This window comes from Sminthopsis crassicaudata, chromosome X, assembly GCF_048593235.1.
Source record: "Sminthopsis crassicaudata isolate SCR6 chromosome X, ASM4859323v1, whole genome shotgun sequence".
NCBI lineage: Eukaryota > Metazoa > Chordata > Mammalia > Dasyuromorphia > Dasyuridae > Sminthopsis > Sminthopsis crassicaudata.
Window position 1 is genome coordinate 23,856,605 of NC_133623.1, and position 25,868 is coordinate 23,882,472.

General features: G+C 43.2%; 1 protein-coding gene across 1 annotated transcript in view; it reads right to left on the minus strand.

The window, feature by feature from the left end:
* SH3BGRL (SH3 domain binding glutamate rich protein like) overlaps nucleotides 1-20,692 on the minus strand; it is an 89,974-nt gene extending 69,282 nt beyond the window's left edge. The window contains exon 1 of the mRNA XM_074277284.1: nucleotides 20,486-20,692. Within this exon, the coding sequence (XP_074133385.1) occupies nucleotides 20,486-20,530 (45 nt within the window). The 5' untranslated portion in view covers nucleotides 20,531-20,692. The remainder of the gene's footprint in view (nucleotides 1-20,485) is intronic.
* Between the last annotated feature and the right edge of the window lie 5,176 nt (nucleotides 20,693-25,868).

Genomic DNA, 25,868 nt, shown 5'->3' on the forward strand with positions numbered 1-25,868 from the left:
ACACACACACACACACACACACACACACAGCCAAGGTTCCCATTTTCATGCAGCCTGAAAAGGAACAGTTTCCTGGTCTTAGGCTCTTGTGTTCTTAGAGAAATCACAATTTATGGCTCTACAATAGCTATTCTTTCCGTCATCTACTCAGCCTGCCACCTAGAGTTTGGGGAACAGTCCGTGGGCAGTGCTGGAATTTGTCTGAAGGAGCCAAGTGTTTTGACCAGCAGATCCAAATAAAGAGATCATAGTAGGATAGACTTGGAGCTAGAAGAGCTTGAGAAGCCATCTGACTCAACCCCCTCGTTGAGTAAAGAACAAAAGTGGGGCCCAGACAAGGCAAGTCACTTGCCTAGGGTCACACTGATGGCCTAGGACTCAAACCCATGTTCTTGAACCTCAAATCCAGCATTGTTTCTACTACAATACATTGGTTCTCTACACACACACACACACACACACACACACACACACACACACACACACACACACACACACACACAATGAGGCAATCAGCACACACTATATGGCTGGTACCATTCAGACCAATACTTCCCCATATCTTGGTGGACATGGTCTTTTTTTGATGTTCATTGTTCTTAGCAGAGCTCACCCTCTTCTCTGCACCTTTTCATGACCCCACTCTCCTGATTCTCTTCCTACTTGCCTGTCTGCTCCTCAGTCTCACTTACTAAATCTTTATCCACATCATACCCAAGAAAAATTTCTCAGGTGAAAAAGGAATGGAAAAAGTCAAAGAAGTCCTACTTAGCCATCTTAAACTCAACATGCCCCAAACTAAAACCATGACTTTTCTCCTCAGTCTCTCCCCTCTTCTAACTTCCCTATTACTGTCCAGGGTCCTCCCAGTCATCCAGGTTCACACCTGAAGTACCATCCTGGCCTTCTCCCTCTCTCTCTCAGGAACTCTGCCTGTCTACTGGAGATCTGACCTTCCCAATACGTCTTGCATATCACCCCTTCTCTTCTCAGATAGAGCTACCTCCCTGGTACAGGCCATCATGACCAAGTGAGCTCCCTAGCACAATGGCTCTATGAACTCTAGTCGACCCTCTACAGGGCTATAAAAGCTATCTTCCGAAAGAATAAGGCTGATTAGTGTTACTACTGGGCTTATATCCCAAAGAAATCTTAAAGAAGGGAAAGGGACCCACATGTGCAAAAGTGTTTGTGGCAGCCCTTTTTATAGTGGCCACAAACTGGAAACTGAGTGGATGCCCATCCATTGGAGAATGGTTGGGTAAATTATGGTATATGAATGTTATGGAATATTATTGCTCTATAAGAAATGACCAACAGGATGATTTCAGAAAGGCCTGGAGAGACTTAGATGAACTGATGCTGAGTGAAATGAGCAGGACCAGGAGATCGTTGTATACTTCAACAACAGTACTGTATGATGATCAATTCTGATGGACGTGGCCATTTTCAACATTAAGATGAACCAAATCAGTTCCAATAGAGCAGTAATGAACTGAACCAGCTACACCCAGCGAAAGAACTCTAGGAGATGACTATGAACCACTACATAGAATTCCCAATCCCTCTAATTTTGTCTGCCTGCATTTCTGATTTCCTTTACAGGCTAACTGTCCACTATTCCAAAGTCTGATTCTTTTTGTGCAGCAAAACAACTGTTTGGACATGTATACATATATTGTATTTAACTTATACTTTAACATATTTGACATGTATTGATCAACCTGCCATGGGGGGGGGGTAGGGGGAGGGAGGGGAAAAGTTGGAACAAAAGATTTTGCAATTGTCAATGTTGTAAAATTACCCATGCATGTATCTGGTAAATAAAAAGGTATAAGAAAAAAAAAAGGAATAAGGCTGATTGTATCAGCCCCTCCTCATTTCCTATTCAATAAACTCTAGTGGCTCCCTATCACCTCCAGGACCAATTATAAAATGTTCTGTTCAGCACTTAAAGCCCCTCCTACTTTTTCAGTCTTCTTATTCTAGAACATACATACCCCACAATCCTACGATGTTGGGCTCCTCATTGTTCCCCCCCATAAGACATCTTTAGACTCTGCCCGTCTTCATCTGCTGGCCCTCATTCTCTCCCTCCTCATCGACTTCTCTCAAGTTCTAGTCAAAATCTCATCTTTTTTCTGGCCAACCCCATAGGGAGTGAGTTCCTTCTATTCATTATTTCTAATTTTTCTTCATGATATCTTAATTGTACCTAGTTGTTACCATGTTGTCCCCCCATTAGACTGCAATCTCTTTGAGAGCAGGAATTAGCTGGTTTGGTTTGGTTATTGTTGTTTAACTTTTGCACCCCAGCACTCAGCATGGTACTGGTACCTGCTAAGTACTTAATCAGTGTTTGTTGACTTGAATCAGCCCCAAATCTCCAAACCCTGAGAAATGTACTGCTCCCTAGACCACCATGCCAGTTTCCAGCCCGACCCCTACAGGTACCATGGACAGGAAAAATCTTTTCAAGGAAGGAGCCCGCCAACTCTTCTACCACTGAGGGGCAAGTAAGCCCAGGGAGAGCAGCATCCCTTAGACCTCTAGCTCTGCTACCAGCCTAATCCCTACCACTGTCATTGAGGGGAGCACTGCTTGTGGAAGGGCCTTTAGAGGTGCCACCGCTACTTAAGACCCAGAAAAGCAAGTTCTTACCAACAAAGTTCTCAGCCCCATCAGATCATTCGATATCGGCAACCAACAGGGATTGATGAGGAGGGTGATTTCAAAAAAAACTGGAAAGAGTCCTATGAAATGAGGAAGACTGAAATAGGATACGGTGTAACAACAATGTAAAAATGAACAATTTTAAAAAACTGATGAATTGTAGTCAATGTAAAGACTAGCCATGGTGCCTAAGGCCTGATGCTAAAGAATGCTGCCCATCTCCCGACAGAGAGGTACAGAATGGGATGCATAAGCTGGACGCGGCCATTGTGGAAACTGACTTTGATTGATGATGTACATTTGTTAGAAGGGTTTTGTTTTTGTTTTGCCATAGTGGAAGAGAGGTGAAGGTGAGAGGGTGGAGTGAGTAATTGAAAAAAAAGAATTACCTTAAAAAATAAGGGTTAGATTTCAAATTGTTTACCATCTCAAAGAGGAGAGAGGGAAAGAAAATTTGTAACTCAAAAACTTTTTTTAAACTAATGTCAAAAATTTATCTTTATATGTGATTGGGGGAAAATATTAAAAAAAAATAAGGTTTAGGCAGGAAAATAAGAAACCAATGCGATTTTATTCATGGAAATGACATTTAAGTAGATTGGTTACCATCTGGCTTCCCACTGTACCTTAAGGACCAAGGGTGGAGCCTTTCTAGGTGAAATCTCAATGTGATATCTGCCACCATAGCTTTTCTATTTGTAGTCCCAGCCTTTAGTATATGATACTTAATCAATGATTTTTCATTCATCTCACTTTCCAGATGCACACATACAAAATGCCAGGTGAGCCCAGGTCCAAACTTGTAGATCACCATGCCTCATTCCCACATTTTACTTACAGGAAAACTGAGGCCACAAAAGAAGCTATCAGTTACCCAAAGTCTCGTAGTTCAGTAGTGGCAGAACAAGGCCTCAAACCCATGTTTCCAGACCTCCCATTGGGAGCTCTTTCCACTACACTAATCTGCTTCCTCTTGAGGAAGAAACTAATCAGATCTCCCCAAAGGAGCCTCTCCAGATAAAATCGGAATTTAGGAAAAGAAAATGTCACAGGCAGCTTATTTGTAGTAGCTAGAAGTCCAAAGTAGCTTTCCTTCAGTTCCCATTTCCTTTCCAAAAGTTCAGATTTAAAACTGAAATGCTTTGGGGCATGAACTGTGTTCTTAAATGCCACGATCAGCCAACTGTAAATTACTGTGCATACTTCCAACAGTACAAAAAATAGAGAACAGGCAGCCCACTCACCATTTCCCCTTAGGATAATAGCTCCTTTTGAATAGAAAAGGAATAATGGGTGGGCCTCCCTTCCCTGACACTGGTAACCCTTCCAAACAAAACAAGGAGCTAAGGGTTTGACGAAAACTGTACTTTGTACAGTCAAGATTAGATCCACACCTAAAAAGGTTTGAAAGAAAGACGATGAGCTGCCCTACTTTCAGCCAACAGTTTTACCAGAAAAAGGGCAGCCGTGTGGCACACTAGAAGGCATGAGACTTAGAGCAAATCCGTGTTCCAATCATGGTTCCTTGACACACTACCTAGATGACATCATGTAAATTGTTTGGTCTCTCTGGGCCTCAGTTTCCTGATCTGTAAAATACAGTTGCTCAATCAGATCATCTTTAAGGTCTTGCCTCAGAACTAGGTGGCTTAGTTTTGGGCTTAGAGCCAGAAAGATACGAATTCAAAATATGACTTCAGACATTAACTGGTTGTGTGACTCTAGGTATGTCACTCAAACTCTGTCTGCCTCAGTTTTCTCTTCTGTAAAATGCAGCTCAAAACACCACCTCCCTCCCAGGGATGTTGTGAGATCATATGGGCTAATATTTGTAAAGAGATTATCACAGTGCTTGGCACACACCCTGTGACTTTGGGAGTCCCTCTTTTTTATGTCACAGATAAAAATGTAAAGTTGGGGGCAGCTAGGTGGCGCAGTGGATAGAGGACCAGCCTTGAATTCAGGAGGACCCAAGTTCAAATCTGGTCTCAGACACTTAACATTGCCTAGCTGTGTGATCCTGGGCAAGTCACTTAACCCCAGCCTCAGGGGGGAAAAAAAAAGGTAAAGTCAAGGTATAAAAATCTCTTTATTCCACCCAGAGGAACTGTGCTCTGACCCAAGCTTACCTACCTAGGGTATTATGCCCTTGGACTTGGACAAAACGGGATATTTATAAAGCACATAGCACAATAGCTGGCACTTAGTAGGCACCTTCATAAATGTTCATCCATCCCCCTACCCCACTTGGACCTTTAAAAGAGTCACCGGAAGTCAAAGGCCTAGCTGCAAAAGCCAGAGAGGCCCCACAAGAGAGCCTGAAGAGAACTCTGAAGCCCCAGGGATGGTGGTGAGGGGACCACAAGGAGTTCCTGCACCAAGTTTGAGGGAATGAGATTGAACAGCAGGAGTTACTAGGCCAACCAAGGCCACAGTTCAAGTCAAGGACCACCAAACTTGGGGCCAAGATAATAAAGAAGAACAGAGAGATAGGGAGGAGCAAAGCTGTGCCTCAATCTTCCCGAAACCTGGGTAGAAAGAGACTCACCAATCACAATTTTTTCCCTGCTTTGGAACAGAAAGCAAGCTTCAAATTCTGGGCAGTACTCTGAAGGCTTGTAAAGGTCCCGGGAGGCCAGAATCTCCAGGAAGCCCCAGTGCTTTTCTCCTATTGGGGTGGAGGGTTGCAAGGGGCACCTATCTGGAGAAGTACCATAAGTTTTAATGGAAAGGCCTACTGATAGGGAAGGCCCCTTCGGAAAGTTGGACAACTCAACATCAAACCCCATCCCTGACATTTACTACTTCTGTTGCCTTGGACAAATAATTTCAACCTCTCCAGGCCTTGTTTCCTCATGTACAAAATGAGGGACTTGGACTAGAGATTCTTACAGATCTCAAGCAATAATCCTGGGATCTTTGGGGGGAAAGGATTCTGGGAAGTCCCATCTACAGGGGTTCCCCTCACCCACCCAGAGCAATATGAGAAGTCTGGAGAATGTTCTAAGTCCCAGAGGAAAGTAGAGGCCCGATGGAAGGGGAAGAAGAGTCGGTCTGTTTCTGAGGTCAGCTATGAATCCATGATGTTTTCCATCAGGCACAATAAAATCCTATATTCTGCACTTTGTCAGCTCAAGCCAGAGGCTCTTTTCCTTTTGTTGTGGAAACCGGATTCCAAAGGTTCCAAGGGGAGCCCTGAGTGGGGGCCCAAGCCAGACTTATTCCCAGATTGAACCCCGTCCAGATAAAGCCCAAATGCTGCTCTCCAGCAGTTCTAGGCCACAGGTAACACTCATATGATTAGATTCCTCATTTTCAAAAATACCTTTCTTCTAAAGAACTCCAAGTACTTGCTTCTAATCACTCATTTCTTTAATCCCCAGCATTCTTGAGAGGTAAGGATAAAGTGATTATCCTCAGTTTAGAGAGGAAGAAAAGAAGGCTGGGTGGTAAACTGATTACTCCCCAGTAAGGAACTCTATACTGAGGGCAAAGAAGGATTAGAAATGAATTACAGTTAGGCAGCATTAAGCCTTCCAGCCTTTATGAATTCTAAAACAGCAGGCTTCATAATTGTGTATGAGAGAGAAAAATAGTTTGGCCCTGGAGACTACCCAGTTTTTCTCAGCACAGTACAAATCTCAAACCCAAGCTTCTTCTGGAAACAAAGGTCCTTCATTTTAATGAGGACACTCGATAGTCACCCGGTATTGCTGGACGATCAAGACACTGGAACACAACAACACAACAGTCTTGAAAGAAAATGGTCAATAAATATCCCATGCTGGGGGAGGGGGACAGAGGGGGACAGAGTACATATAAGCAGGCTGCTATACAGAATTGAGCAGGAACTTGGGAAGAGCCACTGTATTTAAAAAAAAAAAAAAAAGGTATTAGGCATGACTGCCAGGAAGGGAGAATGGGCTGGTCAGATAGCAAAGGCAAGAATGGCAGACGGGGCAGCTGGAGCGCTCCACTGGATTCCTTGGCACATGAGGAGAAAATGAGGATGGCTTCCAGTTACAGCGAGTGGACCATCTATGGTGAATTAGGGGATGCCAGGACAAGAAAGGCACAAGAGGGGCAGGCAGGGAGGAATTGTGAACGACAATTAATTGACAGGATTTTACTAAGTCTGTGTGATGTGCCAGGCACATACATGGTTATAGGTACAATAAAAACAAAGTCATGTATGTCAGTAGACTTCCCAAGATAATGGAGGGAGGGGTAGCTCTAGTGTCTGTAAGGGTCAGGAGAGATGCCTCAGAGAAGGAGATGCATAGGTTGGGCCTTAGAGGAAACAGAGTCCACCAATAGGCTTGGAGAAGGGCATGGGAGACGCCCAACCCAAATGAAGTGTTATACATGAAGAAGAGCAAATAAAGGCCGATTTGGCCAGTGTGGCACATGGGAAGGGGAGACTCAGCCTGGCTGTAAAGGATTTGAAATGTCAAACACAGCACTTGCTATCTGACCTCAGGAGTCACAAGGAACCTTTCAAATTTCTTAGGTAGCCTTGACATGGTCAGACCTGAGCTTTAGCTAAGTCATCCTGACAGCTGTGTGGTGGTTGGAAACGGAAGTCTTGAGGCGGGGAGGCTGCTGCCACTATCCAGGCAGTTGATGAGGGCCTGAACCTGGGAGGTGGTCGTAGGGATGGAGAGAAGAGGCTGGTGATGTTAGAGAGGCAAAAACGTCCACATTTACCGATACTGGCTGTGTGAGAAGAACTTAGGAACCAGGATGGCTGCAAGGATGGTGAGAGGGAAATAGGAACATCTGGAAGAGTTCTGAGTCTGGAGGGAGGAGATGAGGATAATGAGTTCCACCCAGTTTGAGCTGCCACCCAGACATAGACAGCTATGCAGTGTATATGACCTGAGGTGGACACTCAAGAAACACCAGGCCCGGGACTAGATCTGGATGTCACCTGCATAAAGATGATCATTAAGCCCCTGGGAGAAGAGAGAAGAGACTCAGGCCAGGGACAAAGGCTAGGATGCCACCCACAGCAGAGGGCAGTGCTGGAGGGAGATCCAAACTAGGGAGATCACAGATCTCTTGGAATAGAAAGGATACTACTTCTGGGGTCAGAAAATCCAGGTTCTAATGGCAGCATCACTAGAAGGCCTGCTGAGCAACTTGTCTAGGTCTGTTTGCTCATCTAGAAACGATCTCTCAGGTTCCTTTTAGCTCCAAGTCCTCTCAATCTATGAAGTCTGACTTGTGGAAGTATAGTATAAAGAACGCTCAAGCTGGGTTCAAATCCTCAACTACCTATGTATCCTTAAGTAATAGTGCCTGCCCTACTCTGGTCCTTGATTTCTAGTACAGACTTGGAGTCCAAAAAATTGAGTTCAAATCATATGGCTTCTGCTCACTATCTGTGTAATTTCAAACAAGCCACCTGACCTTTCTGGGCCTCAGTTTCCTTATCTGTAAAAAAGAGAGAAATATACCAGATGACCTCCTATTACAAGACTCCATGATGTCCTGGATGACTTCTAAGGTTCCTTTTGACTCAAAATCTATGAGTCTGTGATCTTATAATATCCACTTCCCTCATTTGATTAATGACAACATCAAGGATTTTGCCCTTACAGATACTCCATCTGCAGACCTACATCACAACTCCTCCACAGTCATTGTGAATTATTACATCAAAAAATAAAAAATGAAAGAAAAGGAAGGAAGGAAAGAAAGAGAAAGGAAGGAAGAAAAATAAAGAAAAGAGGAAGAAAAAGAGGAAGGAAGTAGCCAGGGAGGGAAGGAAGAAAAGAAAGAGAAAAGAAATAAGAGAGACAAAAAAGAAAGAAAAAAGGGAAAAGAAAGGAAGCAAGAAAGAAGAAAATGGAAGAAAGGAAAGAAAGAAGAAAGGAAAAAAGAGAAAGAAAGAAAAACAAAAGGAAGAGAAAGGAAGGAAGGAAGGAAAAAAGGAATAAAATAAGAATGAGAAAGGAAGAAAAAGAAAGAATAAAAAGAGAAAAAGGAAGAAAGCAATAAAGAAAAAGAAAAGAAAGGGAAGGAGGGAAGGAAGAAAGGAAGAAGGGAGGGAGGGACAGCGAGAGGGAGGGAGTGAGGAAGGAAACAAAGAAAACTTTGATTTTGAAACAGATTTGAAAATCAGTGACTGAAAACTGCAAACCAATACATAGGAATTAATGTGAACAGACCCAAGACTAGATCCGCCTCACTTCTCAGAATATAATTTTATAGCTTTTCCATAGCCATGGCCAATAACAAGAAATACTTTTAAAACTGCTAGAAAGCAAATGTGCACTTTCTTCCCAAGAATTCTTTTTGAGGCAAATGCCGGAAGTACACATATCTCCATTTTGCAGATGAGCAGAGGCTCAGAAACCTAACTGCTTTCCCACCACACAGGCAATAGACAGATGTTGGAGGCAGAATCTGCACATGATTCCTTCCTTACTCCAAAGCCAGTGCTTGTTCTTCGCTTCCCCACCGCCCATTAATGCTTCCTAAATAGACAAAGAGAAGAAATATGTTCAGAGGCTCCTTTCTCCGGGAAGGCAAGCTCCTCTAGGAAGGGGCTCAGCCAACCATACCTCTGCAGAGTTCTTCTCCAGGGTCTAGCACAGAGATGGATGCTTCCATGTAAGATCAGAGAATTCCAGACTCAAGAGGTGGAAGGGACTCTGGAGGCCATCCAGGCCAACCTCCTCGTTTGGCTAAGGAGCAAACTAAGGTTCAGAAGTAAAATGACTTGCTCAAGATCACACTGGCAAGATGCAATCTGGCTGGGACTCATTTGAACCCACATCCTCTGACTCTAAAATCAGCATAGCTTCAGCCACACCATGCTCAATAATTCACAATGGGCATAGCAGGTCAAAGGTGGAAGGATCTCTTCCCTACTCTCTAAGGAGAAGGCTACACAACTTTAGGCAAAATCACCACCTCCCTGATCCTCAATTTCCTCAGCTGTAAAATGTAGTGCTTGGCCTCCATCCCCAAGATCCCTTCCAGCTCTCGAATTCTGATCCTATCTCCCAGCATTGCACAACACAGCACTTCCTTGGCTTTCAGAGTTCCAAGAATTTGATCTCTTTCCCCACCAAACAAAAGGAGGTAAAAATATCCACCACTGATCAGCCAGATGGTCACAAAATTAGTCTCAGAGTGCAGGCCAACATGGAACACAAAGTAACACTGGGCCATATTGCCAAGGGAGCCTGGACATTTCCTCCTCTGGGGATTCCATTAGCAGGGACTAAATTACCATTTTTCCAGGATAGCCTAACAGCAAATCCCTTGTGGAAGATAGCAATCGTACACATTTCTCTAGCTTTTCTTTCAAATTTCAAAGTACTTTTTTCAAAACAACCCTTGAGACCGCAGAAGTACTGCAAGTATGACTGTCTCCATTTTGCAAATGAGGAAACACTGAAGATCCAGGGGGTAAAATGATTCGTCTTGGGTCACGCACATAATAAGTATAGGGGCCAGAATTTGGATACGGCTCTTTCTAGACTCTAAGATTAGCATTCTGCCACATGGAGAGCTTCTCAGAGCACAGAACTGGACTGGATAGATTCCATGGTTCTGGACAATTCTAAGAGTCTATGAGCTAGTGGTCTAAAAGAGAAAAAGCAACTTCTCAGTTAAGGAGTGACTAACCCATCCATGAAAAATGTTCTATCCAACAGAATTGTTCTAGTTTGTTCTGTCTGACCCACACAGGATCATGGGATTTTAGAGCTAAATGAGACCACAGAAATCACACAGAATCTGACACACACACAGATGGACAGACTCTGAGAAGTCTACTTTAAACCCCTCTCCAGACAAATGTTATCTTGTTCTCCCCCAAAAAAACCCTTTTATAGCAAACCTATTCCTATTTTCTGTACATTCTGGAAAACTACTTAACCCAATCAGAATGCTATTTTATTGCAGTACTTGGTTTTTCATTGAGCCATAGTCTTTAGTATCCTCTTCCTCCTCTTCTAACATTGAAATCATGAAATTCCAAGTCAAAGCAAGGTCTTCTCTTTCTCAATCATGACCTCCTCCCACCCCATCCTGTCATCCCCCATAATGCAACGATCATCTACCGTTCTATACCTCTTGATGCAATGAACATCCATTATAGTTATCTATGTTACAATCTCCTCCCACTATTAAATGATAAGTTCTCTTGTGGCAGGGCCTATGTCTTACTTATGTCAATCTTGCATCTTCCTGCAGCACAAGCTGTGCAGCTAGTAGCCATCCTAGAAGTAGGGTGTAGAAGGCAAGGTATTAGGTACTGATTTCCAGATGGTGTAATTTCTCACCACCACACACACATCTGAATATTTCCATGTAAGTGCCTAGAGTCTCACTGAGAACCCCATCCTTGCACCTAGAAGTAAGTAGACACTCTGAGTACCCTACCACCACCCCCAATCCCCATCACCCAAAGAATTCTTATCTATTTCCTTACACAGTAGGCCGGCATTTATCTTATAACTATATTTGTGAAGGTAAAAAAAAAAAAAAACAAAACAAAAACAAACAAACAAACAAAAAAAAAAAACAAGACTTGAGGGAACTACCACTTTTTTCCCCTTCCCCATTCCCCAGCCCCATTATTGAAAAAACTGGGATTAACATTCCAGGGGTTTTCACTTATTTCCAATTGATTAAAACTAGGTTAAAAGAAGCCAAGAGCAATTATGCTTTCACACGCATAAAATGATTTATGCTCTAGCAAGAAGTCTTGGGGGGTGAGGAGAAAACATATATAATCCATCCAACAGGTCTCGGCTTGACTTCTGTCGGATACGTGTAGCACAGACAAAGCATCTGTTCTACACCAACCTTATCTGTGAGATGCTCTGTTATCTTCCTGGGTTGCTGCTTTGGGCCAGCCTAATTAGATCTGGCTTAACTACTTGGTCAGCAAGCAGACACTCTATAGCAGAGATTCTTAGCCTGAGATCTAAGAACTTGGTAATTTTTATTTTACTATTTTGATCAATATTCTTAATTTCTTCCAAATTTTCTAAATCAGAAGCCTTTGTAAACAATTCAAGGAGCCTCTAATAAGGGCCTTTTCAATGCTGGGCCCTAGAGAAGTGGACCTCTCAACTGCCTTTGACACTCTTGCCAATTTAAAGGCAACACGTGCAAAGAGTGCTAGATTTGGAGTCAAAGAAGCTCAGTTCAACACTCATTAGGCATTTTAGGAGTAGGGAAAATGAGGCTTGAGAAAGGTTAAATGACTTTTTCAAGGTCATACTTTTCAAAATTCCCTCTTCCCTTGGCTTCTAGGCACTGTACTAGTGCCCGTTTTCTTCTCCACTTTTTCTGACACAGCCTCTTCCAGCTTCTCTTCCTCCTCCTGAAATGCCAGCACTAGGAAACTCCCTTCACTTCTCACTATGGAGTCTTGCTAAACATGATCACTTCCTCTCGTGGCCTCAACCCCTACTTCTGGCCATCCCAGACATCTCTGATATCCTCCATTTCCCCATTTTGAACGACCTGCCTGATGTTTCTACATGGACCTCTTCCTGGCACCCCCCATGTCAAAAATCAAGTTTTGTCTTGGCTTCTCCTTGTCTTTCTCCTCCTTCCTCCCAACTTTCCCATCTATTTTCATGCTAACTGTTTCTGAAGTCTCTGACAGCTCTCCCACTCACTACGTGGGTAACCTTAGGCAAATGCCTTCCCACGCCTGGGTCTCAGTTTCTTCCTATGTGAAATGAGAGGAGGTGGAAGTAAACTGCATGGCCCTGAAGGTCCTCGGATCCCCTCCGGTTGTATTAGTCCATAACTTTATGCCAGCCCTTCACCCACAGCTACCTTTTTTCTGGAATCCCTTGGTCTCCCGCTTCCACTGCCCAGGGTCATCAGATAATTGTAAGTTCCTCTTTGATTCAAGGCCACTGGGGTGACTTAACCTCAGGAATTCCTGCCAATATCAATGTTGTGACTCAAGGCAACTTTTGGCCAGACCATCTCTCAAACTATTTTTAAAAATATGAAGAACTGTTAAAAAAGAAATAGAAATGGCTCATGACATACCATTTGCCATTTTTGTCTTCTGCTTTTTAGAATTAATTAACAGGTAATCGGTGTCAAAATTATTCAACACTAAATGGAGAGCTTTATGTAGAGCACAAAAATAGACATGTATTTTAGCCAAAGTCACTTTTAAAAGGGGTGAGAGGAGGGGAGACTCTGCCTTTAAATAAAAGCCAAGTAAGGGAAGACTTTGTAAGGTCCCCAAGAAGGCCTTTTGAGAAGAGAAGATTATGTGCCCCCAAAGGATGAATAAAAAATTAGGACAGAAAAGTCTTTGTCTTCCTTTAGAATCAACTTAGGAGCTACTTAGGAACAAGGGGAGGGAGAAGACAAGCATTTATTAAGTGTCTACTATATGCCAGGCACCTTGCTAAGCAATTTACAAATATTATCTAATGTGATTCTCACAACAACCCTAGGAGAGAGGTATTATTATGATCCCTATTATACAGATGAGGAAACTGAGGCAGACAAGAACATAAGTGACTTGGCCAGGATCACCTGGTAGTGAGTGTCTGAGGGAGGATTTGAAATCAGGCCTTCCTGCTACTGGGCTCAGAACTCTATCCACTTTGATACCCAATTGCCCACTTCTTCAGGAATGTCCTTTTTGATCCTTCTGTTTGCTGGTACTCTTACCCTTCTTCTCAGATGACCCTGTACTATACTTGGTATATCTCCTATTTCCCCACTCCCAGCAGGATATAACCTCCTTGGGAAAGCAACCCACACGTTCGTGGCAGCCCTCTTTGTAGTGGTCAGAAACTAGAAACTGAGTGGATGCCCATCAGGTGGAGAATGGCTGAATAAGTTATGGTATCTGAATGTTATGGAATATTATTGTTCTGTAAGAAACGACCAGCAGGAGGATTTAAGAGAGGCCTGGAGAGACTTATGGGAACTGATGCTGAGTGAAATGAGAAGAACCAGGAGATCATTGTACACGGCAACAACAAGATAATGTGATGATCCATTCTGATGGATGTGGCCATTTTCAACAATGAGATGAACCAAATCAGTTCCAATAGAGCAGTAATGAACTGAACCAGCCAAAAGGAAACTGTGCTAAGAATCATCACAGCCAACATTTGTAGAGAGCTTTGGGATCTTGCAAATGTTCTCTCATTTGATCATCACTCTGGTCCTATGAGAGAGATGTTATTATCCTCCCCATTTGGTAAAAAGGAAAATGAGGCTGGGAAGCATTAAAGTACTTATTCAGTATCACACAAGTTAGCAAGGAGCTGAGGTAGGATCACGTGGGCCACTCTCCTAATCTACTTGAGCCTAATTTTTCTGAGATTCCTACCAGCTCTTCATCTAAGATCCTAATCCATCCCTGTTACCCAGAAACCAAAGCATCAAGAAACCAATACAGCTCCTGAGTGGAAATAAGTATATGATGGCTAACAGACATTCCACAACACTGGCACCTTCACAGTGACTGTCCCAGGCAAGTCAGCTATCCTTATCCAATTGCTAATTACTTCCAGTTGGAACTGGCTGATATACAAACACTGCTAAGTCCCATACCAATCTTCCTTTTCCCCAAAGAACAGTCAGGACTTCAACATCTGGGGCATCTAAAACCTTATTCTGCTTAAGTCAAGCTGCCTCCCCGGCCATTCCACAACTTCAAGGGCTCTTCTCTTGTCCTCTGGCCAACTTTCCACATCACTCCTCCTGCATCATTCAGAGTTTCAATTGTAATTTCTGAGATTTCTTTCCCTCCATGCAAAAAGTGCATATTTCCTCCTCACATCATATTTCCTCCAAAGCTCCAAAACCAGCAGATTCACAAGGCAAGGAAGGTATTCAAAGTTTCCGAATCCAACCTCCCCAAAGTCCTATTTCAATGTCTCACTGGAGCACTGAATGCAGCCCTGTGCTCTCAAAGGGTTGATAACTCAGGCAGATGCCAGTGAGGTTTCAGAATTTCCAGTATAGACTTGGCCACACACCTGCCTGGTACCCAAAGACAGCACAGTGGAAACATAATCTCTGTGGGCTTCAATTCCCTCATTGATAAAATGAGAGGCCAGATATCCTCTGAGAACCCTTTCAGCTCTACATATAGTATCCTATAACCTGCTTAAGTAAGAAAACTCAGAGGCCTCATTACCAAAGGAAATTTTAGGGAGGCCACAGAAATTCCAGAAGTTCACCCACTGAGGCATGCATGGTGCATAATCCCATAATCCCAATAATTCCAATGCAGGAAGTATTCACAACAATCACATCAGAGCTCCCTGAGACTCAATGTTATACCTTTTGATTCCTTAATTTCTCTTCTTTTCTTAAGCTGAAATAACACTTCTTAAAGCATGTTTCTTCCCCTGAAACTCTTAAGTGTTTTACACAATGTTCTAATGCTCAGTTTCGCCACATGAAGCTGACCGGTCACCAATATCAATCTCACTTTGAAGATCAAGAAATTAAGGCATGGAAAAGTTAACAACTAACCCAAATCACACAGCCAACAATAGATCCTTCAGATTCTGGGCTCGGTGTCCTGGCCAAAAGCTTGTAATGTATTGCAATTTCACTTCATTCCAAATGCTTCTGATTTTAATAGCTTATATAAAAGATCTTCTTTTAATGGTCACATAAAATCCCATATATTGCCTTGTGAGTTAGTAATACAGCAAATCATTAGGACTTTGGGTTTCTCTGCTGCCAAGTTTGTTGGTTCTCTACAGTGCCTCGAGCTGAAGTCCTCAAGAGAGCACGTTCTCCCAAGGCTCTGTTTCCTAGGTCCATAGGCAGTCCATGGCTTGAAAGCACTTAATTTGCTCTTAAGCCATCCTTCCAGTCTCAGGTGGAAATGGATCTCCATCTTAGAAATGGCAAGAGAGTGAAAGGTTTTTCCTTTTCTTCCAGCAATGAGTTAAAACAAACAAAACTTCACCTTTCTGCCATCAACTGGCCTCTGTCAGTTATTCCCCCTACCAACTGCAGAAAGTGGATTTCCTGAGATATCTGACTAGCAACCAAAATATAACTGAGGCAGCATGTGAGATTGGAGCTGACCCTAGAAAACGGCCTCCTTGGAAGATACTTCAAAACTGACTTGAGAGAATAAACACAGAAATACCTCAAGTATTATAAAACTTAATTTCACTTTATATTACAACACATCAACGATAATGACTATTTATGGAGCATTCCTTAAGCACAAGACATTATATGCCATTAAGAAACTTTAAAGGTCGTGAAATTATTATATACAGATGCCCATTAACAATGGTATCCTTGGGAAATTATTCAATTCAAAATAAAAGTTCCTTTTTGAAGGTGAACATATAGGTATCATCAGCAGGCCACAAATTACTATTGGATTTATTTCTTGTTGTTCTCTATGTACTGGTAATAGATGAGTAAAATTAATTAGGTAAGTTAACTCTTGACTTGCCACAACACCCAAGGAGAAATAATTGTCACTCAATTCCACAAACATAACAATTTTTAAAAGTACCTTCTGGATAATGTAAAAACTATACAATATATACAAATACACAATATACACAAATGTATTTTTACTTGCATGTGAATGGCTGCCACATGGTTTGCCCATCTACAATATTTCAAAGCCATAATAGGATTCCGTGCTGTTCTCAAGCTTTGAGGTCCTGTCCTTCCTATTTCCCAGCTTCATTCCTGCAAACAGTCCACAGCAGACCTAAAGAGCAAGAGCTGTTCTTTCTCTCATAATGGATATTTTGTTTGTATCTTTCCTAGATTAGAAGAAGCAATTCAATCTTTCCTCTATAACTCTGACAGCCTAAAACAGACTTAAGCATTAAAATCAGGAGACTTCTTGGCTCCTAAGTCTGTCTGGGGTTGGCCAGCCTTTTATAACAGTGACATTAGTTAATGCCAGAAACTCTACAGTGATATGCACTTTGGGGCAGAGAAGCTGATTTGGGCCTAGGCTCTGGCACACATCAGCTGGGGGATTCTGGGTAAGTCACTTCTCTTCTCCTACCTCAAATATAAGCTTCTTGTGGGCAGGGTCTGGGAAGGAGTTCAGAATTTTTTTTTTGGACCTTTCGTTGTATTCCCAGTGCCTGGCACACAGTAAATGTTTATTAGATCTTTGTTGACTTGACTACCTCAGTACCACATGTACATGTTTCTACCTTCTGCTGTCCTTTATTAGCTGCTATGGTCATCTTGGTCTCTTCTCCAAGGAAATCATGGCCTAGTTTAAAAAGCTCCAATGTTTGTCTAAGTAACGGAGCTGGGTATTCTGCCCTGTAACAAAGTTGTTTTTTTCCTGGGATATCGCATTGCATCTTTAAAGAGCATCAAGGATAAATCTGCGAGCTTTTCTTCTTTTTTTATGATAATAATATGGGTGCATGGGATAGGAAGGCCAGGGAAGAAAGGCAAAATAAGATTTATCTTGCCAATTGTTGTACTTCTCAAGGAAACTGGCTAAAATGGTCATTTCTGTGACCCAAAAAGACAGAAAATGACCAGAAACTAGAGGCAAAGTGGTCAGAAAATCTGGGTTCTATTTCTAGCTGTGCCATTTACAACTTGTGGGACATTGGGTAAATCTTTCTCCAAGCTGGCTCTCTAAAGTTCCTCCACTAAAGAATTTGGATGCTAGACTATATGCTCCTAAGCTCTCTTCAGCTCTAGATCTAGAAGCTTCTAAAGCAATCTGACATTTGCAGGCTACTAGGTAGCCCTGAATAAGTCCTTTCTCTTAAGTCTCAGTTTCTTCATGTGTGAAATGGAGCAATCATTCTTTCACTACCTACCCCACAGGGTTATAGTGAGGCAATCTCAAAGCACTGGAGCAATATTGTTTGTGAAACAAACTTCAAATAGTTCCAGCTTTGGGCTCCTACAGTTAGAACTCACTTTATGCAACAGGCATGCTCTGAGCCCAAGTGAAGTTCTTAGAAATCAAATCCTATTTTAAATACAACGGGAGGGCTGTGTAGTTAAAGGCCTCCTGGGAACAAATCCTATTGTAAACCTCCATCCAGTGGCTACTAATGGCTTCAGAAACAAACTCAAAATTGTGTTTGGCATTCAAAGCCATTTATAACCTAGCTGCAGTATTTTTTCTTTTCTGGATATCCCCATTCCTCGAATGCTCTCTCCTTTGCTCTGACTATAACCCTCCCTGGTTAGAATCCCCAATTGTACAGGAAGCCTTCTCTAACTCCTCAATAGCAATGCTTTTCTCTCTGTTAATTGTTTTCTATTAATTCTGTATATAGTTTGCCTCGGATATATTTGTTCACATGATGTTTCTCACATTGTACTGTAAAGTCCTGGAGGAGTGGGGGCTGTCTTTTGCTTCTTTTTGTGACCCCAGCACTTAGCATGGAGCCTGGCAGATAATAGGTGCTTAATAAATGTTTACTGAATTGAATTAAAGTGAACCAAACCATATTTAGGGAATTCTGAGTCTCACATTCTTTTAAATTCTTTTAAAGCAAGGTTTACCTGCACAGTATTTACATTCATTCAACTTGGCAACTCAACATTCAAAAAAAATATTTCCTAGGTCTCATTAAAAAAACTTTCATTTCTTTAGCACTTGAAGATCTATTATAAATTACCTGGTCTCTCAAACCGTTTACTTTATGCAGGACTCCAGAAAACTGCAATGACTGTGGCAGAAAGTGCCCATTGATTACTGAAGGGTAGAAAAAAATAGCTTATTGGAACAAAATGGAAATTGGATCAGGAGCTCCAGTTTAGAGAACAGAAACTCCTGATGGCAAAGAGAAATGTGAAGAGAGCTCTTTGTTTAAATCTCAAGAATTAATAACCAAGGAAGTAGGGAGGGTGTTTTGTTTTCAGTTTTATACCGTCCAACAACAGAAAACAAGGCAAGTGGTAGCATTCTGTGAGTTTGGAAAGATTATTTTAAAATATAAGGGATTGGGGTAAAGTCATTTTTACTCAAATAAGGACAATTCCTCACCTTGAGTTTACTTGCTTATGTGTGTGCCTTGGGGTGGGGAGTGGGAGGAAGTATGGCAGTGGCTAAAGTAATTGCTTCCTCTCACAAAGCTAAAAGCAAAGTCTTCTCTAGGTTGGTCTCACTGGGGGCTGACCACAGTCTTGGCTTAAATCTGTTTAACAAAATATTTACAGCAAGTAGCTAAATGTCTTTTGGAAGTTGTGTTATATCAGAGTCACTCATCTGTGACCCCACTGGGGATTTTTTTGGCAGAGATACTACAGCGGTTGGCCATTTCCTTCTCCCACTCATTTGACTGATGAGGAAACTGAGGCACACAAGGGTGAAGTGATCTGCCCAGGGTCACACAGCTAGGAAGTGTCTGAGGCTGGATTTGGACTGTTGTTTTCCAGACTCCAGGCCTGTCACTCTAGCTACTTGCACCAGGTATGAGTCTAATTCTATCAGATTACAACTTCTCCTCCTGCCCCTCCACTCCCATGCTACCAATACATAAAACATTCTGGAGGCAGGCAAAGCTATTGTGGCCTAGACCTTTATTTGGAGGTCATACTGTAGAAGTTCTATGTAGAAACACTGAATTTAGAGGCAGACTCAATGAACTGAATGACTTTGGGCTAGTCGTCTCACCTCTTCCTGCCTTCCAGTCATTATCAGTAAACTAAGGGGGCTGGACTGCATGACCTCTGAGGTCTCCTCCCACTCTCAATCTATGATTCTCTTCTCCTAAGGCATAAAGCAGACCCCATGTGAAGTGCTGGCACTGAAGTGCAAGTGTTTAAGTGTCTACTGTGTGCCAAGCATGGTGTTAGGTGCCACGAATCCCAAGCCCAAAAGAAAGAGTCCCTGGGAATGAGATTGTCAGGGCGGTCGCCCAGGGCTGCTCAGCCTGCTGTAAACAAGCCCCCACGGGCCTCCAGCAGGGTTAGGAGATCTCAGGATGGAATGGGAATTCTTCCACCTCCCTAACATCTGGGCCCACCCCACGCCCTTCTGCTGCCGCTCTAAAAGCCTGAGAAAAGGAGACCCTATTCCCAAGGGCGCTCCCCACTTCCCCTAAGTCCCAGACATCTGCTCTCCCTCTTGTCCGCCTTTCTCTAGGGATACAGGGAAGAGGGAGGGAGGCACTTCCATTTATCACAAACACACACTCAGACTCCGCCCCAGGTTATCGAATCTCGAACCTTTCTTGCAGTCGCCCCCTCCCCCCAGCTACATAAAAGTGGTTTTGAGAAATTAAACCGAAAGTGCAGTAAAGGCAGCCTCTTCTTCATGCCCCTAGAGAAAGATTATGCCACTTAGACCTTTGTCGGGCAGTCGGTGCTTGGGCGGGAGAGGAATCGGATCCTACGGAAAGAAAAGAGCAGGGGGAGCGACAAAGGGAGGGGAACGCCAGCGGGGCAGAGCCGAGGCCCTGGGCCGCTCCAACTCACCCAACTTGGAGCGTTTGCCCCAGGCCCGGCCCCCCCGCCCCATTCTGCCTGGTGCTGTCGGGCCTGCCCACGGGAAGCCTCCCGGTCCTCCACGTTCATCCCTCCATGCGCCCCTCCCGGGGATCTCGGGAGGCCTCGATAGAAACCGTCCCTCCAATCTCCATGTGCCTCAGTTTCCCTCTCTGGAACGTTCCCTCGGCCCAAAGCCCATTTGCCCACCGAGCGGCTAACTTTTGCGCCGCTTTCCCTTCCCAGATGAACCTGGTACCCAGGCGAGCCCCGGGGGATGCGAGCGACAGGAGCGAAGGGGCAGGAAGCAGAGAGCGGGGGTGCCCGGCAACTTGGGCCAGCGGAGCGGACCCACGAGCAAGCTCTCGGCCGGGCCCCCGCTTACCGCGGTGGAACCGGAGGAGGACGCGATGTATACGCGAATCACCATCCTGAGGGCGCGGCGGTGGTGGCGGCGGCTTCTGGAGAGGCTCGGCTGAGTCCTGGGGCGGCGGCGACGGTGTCAGGGAGGAGGAGAAGGAGGAGGAGGAGGAGGAGGAGAAGGAGGAGGAGGAGGAGGAGGAGCCGCGCGACCCGGCTGCAGGCACTGCTGGGACTGAGGAGAGGGCCCCGTGAGGCGCGCGCCCAGCCCCGAAGGGAGGTCGGGGGCGGGGCCAACGCGCAAGCTCCGCCCCCCGCCTCCCCTCAGGCCTGTCCCGGCAGTGCAGCGGTCCGAGCCAGGAAGGCGCAGGCACGTTTGCATATTTTCTTGGGGGGGGTAATAAATAAAGTCACCCCCCAGCCCCCACCCCGAGCCACCTCGGGGATCTCGGAGAACAGCGCGAGAGCTGAGGAAATGGCCTGGGTTCTGCTCCAGTGACAGGAATAATCCCAAGAGTGCGTACTGAGCATTCAAGTACTGCTCCCCCTCCCCAAAACGCCCCCCAAAGGGCTGTCCACAAGTTCGGGCTTCAGAAAAGATCAAAGCCTGGTTAAAGAACCGCTCCTGCTGGGTTTGAATCCCATCACCTCGGCCAAAGCCTGGGACATCAGGCTCAGCGGGCAGGGCCCAGTCCCCTACTGGAGGACAAAGCAAAGCAAAACTCTTATTTTAAAAATAAATAAATAAATAAAGTCACCCAGCCGAAAACAAATTCTCATATGAGCCTAGTCCCAAAATGTTAGTAGCCCTTTTGCATACTGAGTCCTTCACATGTCTGTCTTGTGCTCAGTGGCCTGCTTCCCCATCAACCTACTCATCCACATCCTCTGGAATCATCTTGGGCCCCGCCCCAATCAAAGTTCTTAAATCTCTTGACTTTCTTGCTTTCTTTGTAGTAACACCATTTTCACAACAAAAACTGTTGTCTTGGTTCTACTCATTTCACTCTGCATCAGTTCAGACTAATCTGGATTTCTCAGAAACTGTTCCCTTGGAATATTGCATGTAAGAAACAGGAAAAAAGCCAGTGTCACTGGATTGCAGAGTACTTGAAATAGGATAGGGCAAGAACACCAGAAAGATACGCTGGGGCCAGCTTGTGAAGATCTGCAAAAGCTAAATAAGATTTTTATATTTGAATGTGGACGTAATAGGCAACCACTGGAGTTTATGGAGGAGGTGGTCAGATTCGTACTTGATGAAGATCACTTTAACAACTGAATGGAGAATGGACCACACTGAGGATGGAAGATAAATGAATGGGGGAGATTTAAGGCGAGGACATCGACCATCAGGCTATTGTGATAGTCCAAGCGTGAGATGATAGGAGCCTTCACCATGACACTGGCAGGATGAGAGAAGAAAAAGTGATATGTACAAAAAATATTACAAAGGCAGAATAAATAGGACAGAAACACATCGGTTGGGAGGTAGGGTTGGTGAGAGGGACTGTTACTGGGAACACTGGTATTGCTCTCTACTGTAATAAGAAAAACTAAAAAGAAGAGGCTTGAAGAAAGGGAAGATAATGAGTTTGGTTTTTGATATGTACAGTTTAAGATATCTTCCAGACATCCAGTTAAGGGTGTCCAATAGGCAGCTGGAGACTGAAGGACAAGAGAGAGAGAGAGAGCTAAGGAATAGACATATAGATCTGAGAATCATCTGTGTCAAGATGATAATTGAATAGAGGGAGTAGAAAGTGGGGCCCAGCACAGAGCTTTGGGGGAGAACCAGTAGTTAGTGGGCATGACTTGGATGAAGATCCACCAAAGGAGACAGATAAGAGGAAAAGTAAGAGAGAGGAGTGTCACAAAGAAGAGTATCACAGCAAAGAAAGTTATCAACAGTGTCAAAGGCTTCAGGGAAGTCCAGAAGGTTGAGACTTGAGAAAAGGCCATTACATGTGGCAGGTAAGAAATCTTTGACAAGGTTGCTGACAGTACTTTCAGTTGAATGATGAAGTTGGAAACCAGACTGCAGAGACTTTAAAGGAGAGTAAAGGAAGAAAAGTGGACTTTTGTCCTACTTGTAACCAGCCTTCTTATGAAATTTATCCACAAAAGGAGAGAGATAGATAATAGGGAGCAGATCAAGTGAAGGTGTTTTACAGATGGAGGAGAGATGGATGAGTGTGTAAGCAACAAGGAAAGATCCAACAGGCAGGGGGAGAATGAAGATAAGGGAGACAGTAGAAATGGTAGAAAGGACAATCTACCAAAGAAACACAAGTCCTGAAATATCTGACTAGAAAAGTTTTAGGTACACACATGGATGAACTAGTTATTCAAACACAAGCATAGGGAAGTTCAGAGATGCTTTTTCACAGGCTGACTGTGGAGTGATGACTTTTTTAGCTAGAGCAATTTATCGCTATGAATATCAGTTCATAAAGGGGTCCAACTGCCTCAGGAGAATAGGCATAGAAAGGGATAGAATCACAGAACAAATCCTCAAAGGATAGTATTTGAAATAGCCAATCACTCACTGTTATTGATTCTCCCATGTGAAACTTCCTTCACATGTTCTCATTGCTTTGGGTTCCCACTCCTATTATCCTTGTCTAGGCACTATTCACCTCAAATCTGTATTATTAGGACCAATGAAATGACTTTACATACAGTAGCTATGGTGCTTTACTGTCTAGGAAGCACTTTCAGGTACATGAGCTCATTTAATTCTCACAACAACCTTGTGGTACAAAAACCATACCTTTACCATCCTCAAGATGAGAACACAGAAGCTCACCGATAACAAATGGCCAGCCCTAAATAGAGAATAGTCTACCTCTCAGACCTGTGGAGGAGGAAGGAATTTATGACCAGAGGAGAACTAGAGATCATTATTGATCACAAAATAGAAGATTTTGATTACATCAAACTAAAAAGTTTCTGTACAAACAATACTAATGCAAACAAGATTAGAAGGGAAGTAACAAATTGGGAAAATATTTTTAAAGTTAAAGGTTCTGTTAGAGGCCTCATTTCCAAAATATATAGAGAACTGACCCTAATTTATAAGAAATGAAGCCATTCTCCAATTAATAAATGGTCAAAGGATATGAACAGACAACTTTCAGAGGGCAAAATTGAAACTATTTCCACTCATATGAAAGAATGTTCCAAATCATTACTGATCAGAGAAATGCAAATTAAGACAACTCTGAGATACCTCTACACACCTGTCAGACTGGCTAAGATGACAGGAACAAATAATGATGAATGTTGGAGGGGATGTGGGAAAACTGGGACACTGATGCATTGTTGGTGGAGTTGTGAAAGAATCCAGCCATTCTGGAGAGCAATCTGGAACTATGCCCAAAAAGTTGTCAAACTGTGCATACCCTTTGATCCAGCAGTGCTACTACTGGGATTATATCCCAAAGAAATACTAAAGAGCAGAAAGGGACCTGTATGTGCCAAAATGTTTGTGGCAGCTCTTTTTGTTGTAGCTAGAAACTGGAAGATGAATGGATGTCCATCAGTTGGAGAATGGTTGGGTAAATTGTGGTATATGAAGGTTATGGAATATTATTGCTCTGTAAGAAATGACCAGCAGGAGGAATATAGAGAGGCTTGGAGAGACTTAAATCAACTGATGCTGAGTGAAATGAGCAGAACCAGAAGATCATTATACACTTCAACAATGATACTGTATGGGGATGTATTCTGATGGAAGTGGAAATCTTCAACATAGAGAAGATCCAACTCACTTCCAGCTGGTCAATGATGGACAGAAATAACTACACCCAGAGAAGGAACACCGGGAAGTGAATGTAAATTGTTAGCACTACTGTCTATCTACCCAGGTTACTTATGCCTTCGGAATCTAATACTTAATGTGCAACAAGAAAATGGTATCTACACACATATATTGTATCTAGGTTATACTGTAACACATGTAAAATGTATGGGATTGCCTGTCATCGGGGGGAGGGAGTGTAGGGAGGGGGGGATAATTTGGAAAAATGAATAGAAGGGATAATGTTATAAAAAAAATTACTCATGCATATATACTGTGGAAAAAAAATTCTAAATAAAATTAATTTTTTAAAAATGGCCAGCCCAATGTCACACAGAGTTGAGACCAGCACCAAAGACCCTCTCCAGGATCTTCCCAACTCTGCTCACAATTCCAATCTTATGTCCTACATACATTATGTAACTATGAAACATCAAGAACTTACAATGTTCTTTTGTGACAGCAAGTCTCAATTCCCCTATAAAGTTTTCAAAGCCTTCCATGATCTCACCTAACCCTACCTATCCACCTTACTCGTCAACAATATGAGAGAGGAGAACCCCAAATTCTACAAATGGGAAAAAGTAAGTATTTTCTCCACTCACCTTAAAACAATGGACTAACTAGCAAAAGGTCAAGGCAAGAGAAAAGGAAAAAGGAGATATGAAGAATTTTACTGTCCATCTAAAAAACCAGGTTCATTCTCACCTCCACAGTTTTCTTCACATTCTCCCCTTGTTTTCCATGCCCTTCCCCCTCCTCTCATTCTGTAAAAACCCTGCCTATCTTTTAATGGCTCACCTCCAGTTCCACCCTCTCCTGGCCACCCTAAGCCACAGAAAACTCTATCTTCTCTGCCCTCCCTCCCTGCACATAGTATAATTGTCTGTATCACTCCTCTTTTCCAGATTGTTCAATTAGTAAATTCCATATGTGTACATGCCTCATATTCCAAGCAGACTTTGAGCTCTTTCCTTTATATCTCCCACAGCCAGTACTTAGTGCCTACAATGTGCCCCATCTTCCTTTCTCTAATTGATTCAGGGATATACTTCTTCTCTGTCCCAATTAAGTTTCAAGTTCCTTGAGGGTTAGAACTATTTTTCTTGTACCCCCCTAAGCATTTCTCAGGGCTGGAGTATTGAGCTGAGACTCAACAGTGCTGAAATGAGCTAGAGAGGCAGATTTTCAAGGAAACAAGACAATGGGATGTTAGGTGTTATCGTATCTAGGATGGGAGAAAACTTGGAAATATTCATGTGAAGATAAGAAGAATCCTAGAAAGGCAAATGAAAACTCAACTCATGGATAAGACAGAAAAGCATAAAGAGAGAAAGGAGAGCTATATTATGAGGCTACACTGCAGATACGAACGAATAAAAGATACAGAAGTGAGCTGGTTGGCCTACTGGACCTATCTTATCACTGAGTAAAATACTGAATAAATTAGAAACACACTTTCTACTTAAAACAGCAAAAGCATGTGCCTGTATCTCTCAAAAAAGAAACTCCCACTGGTAAAACATATTGAAGAAGTGATATCATGTAACATGACAATTTCTGACTTATACAAACTATGAAGCATCAGCCCAAACTAACTAGCCAA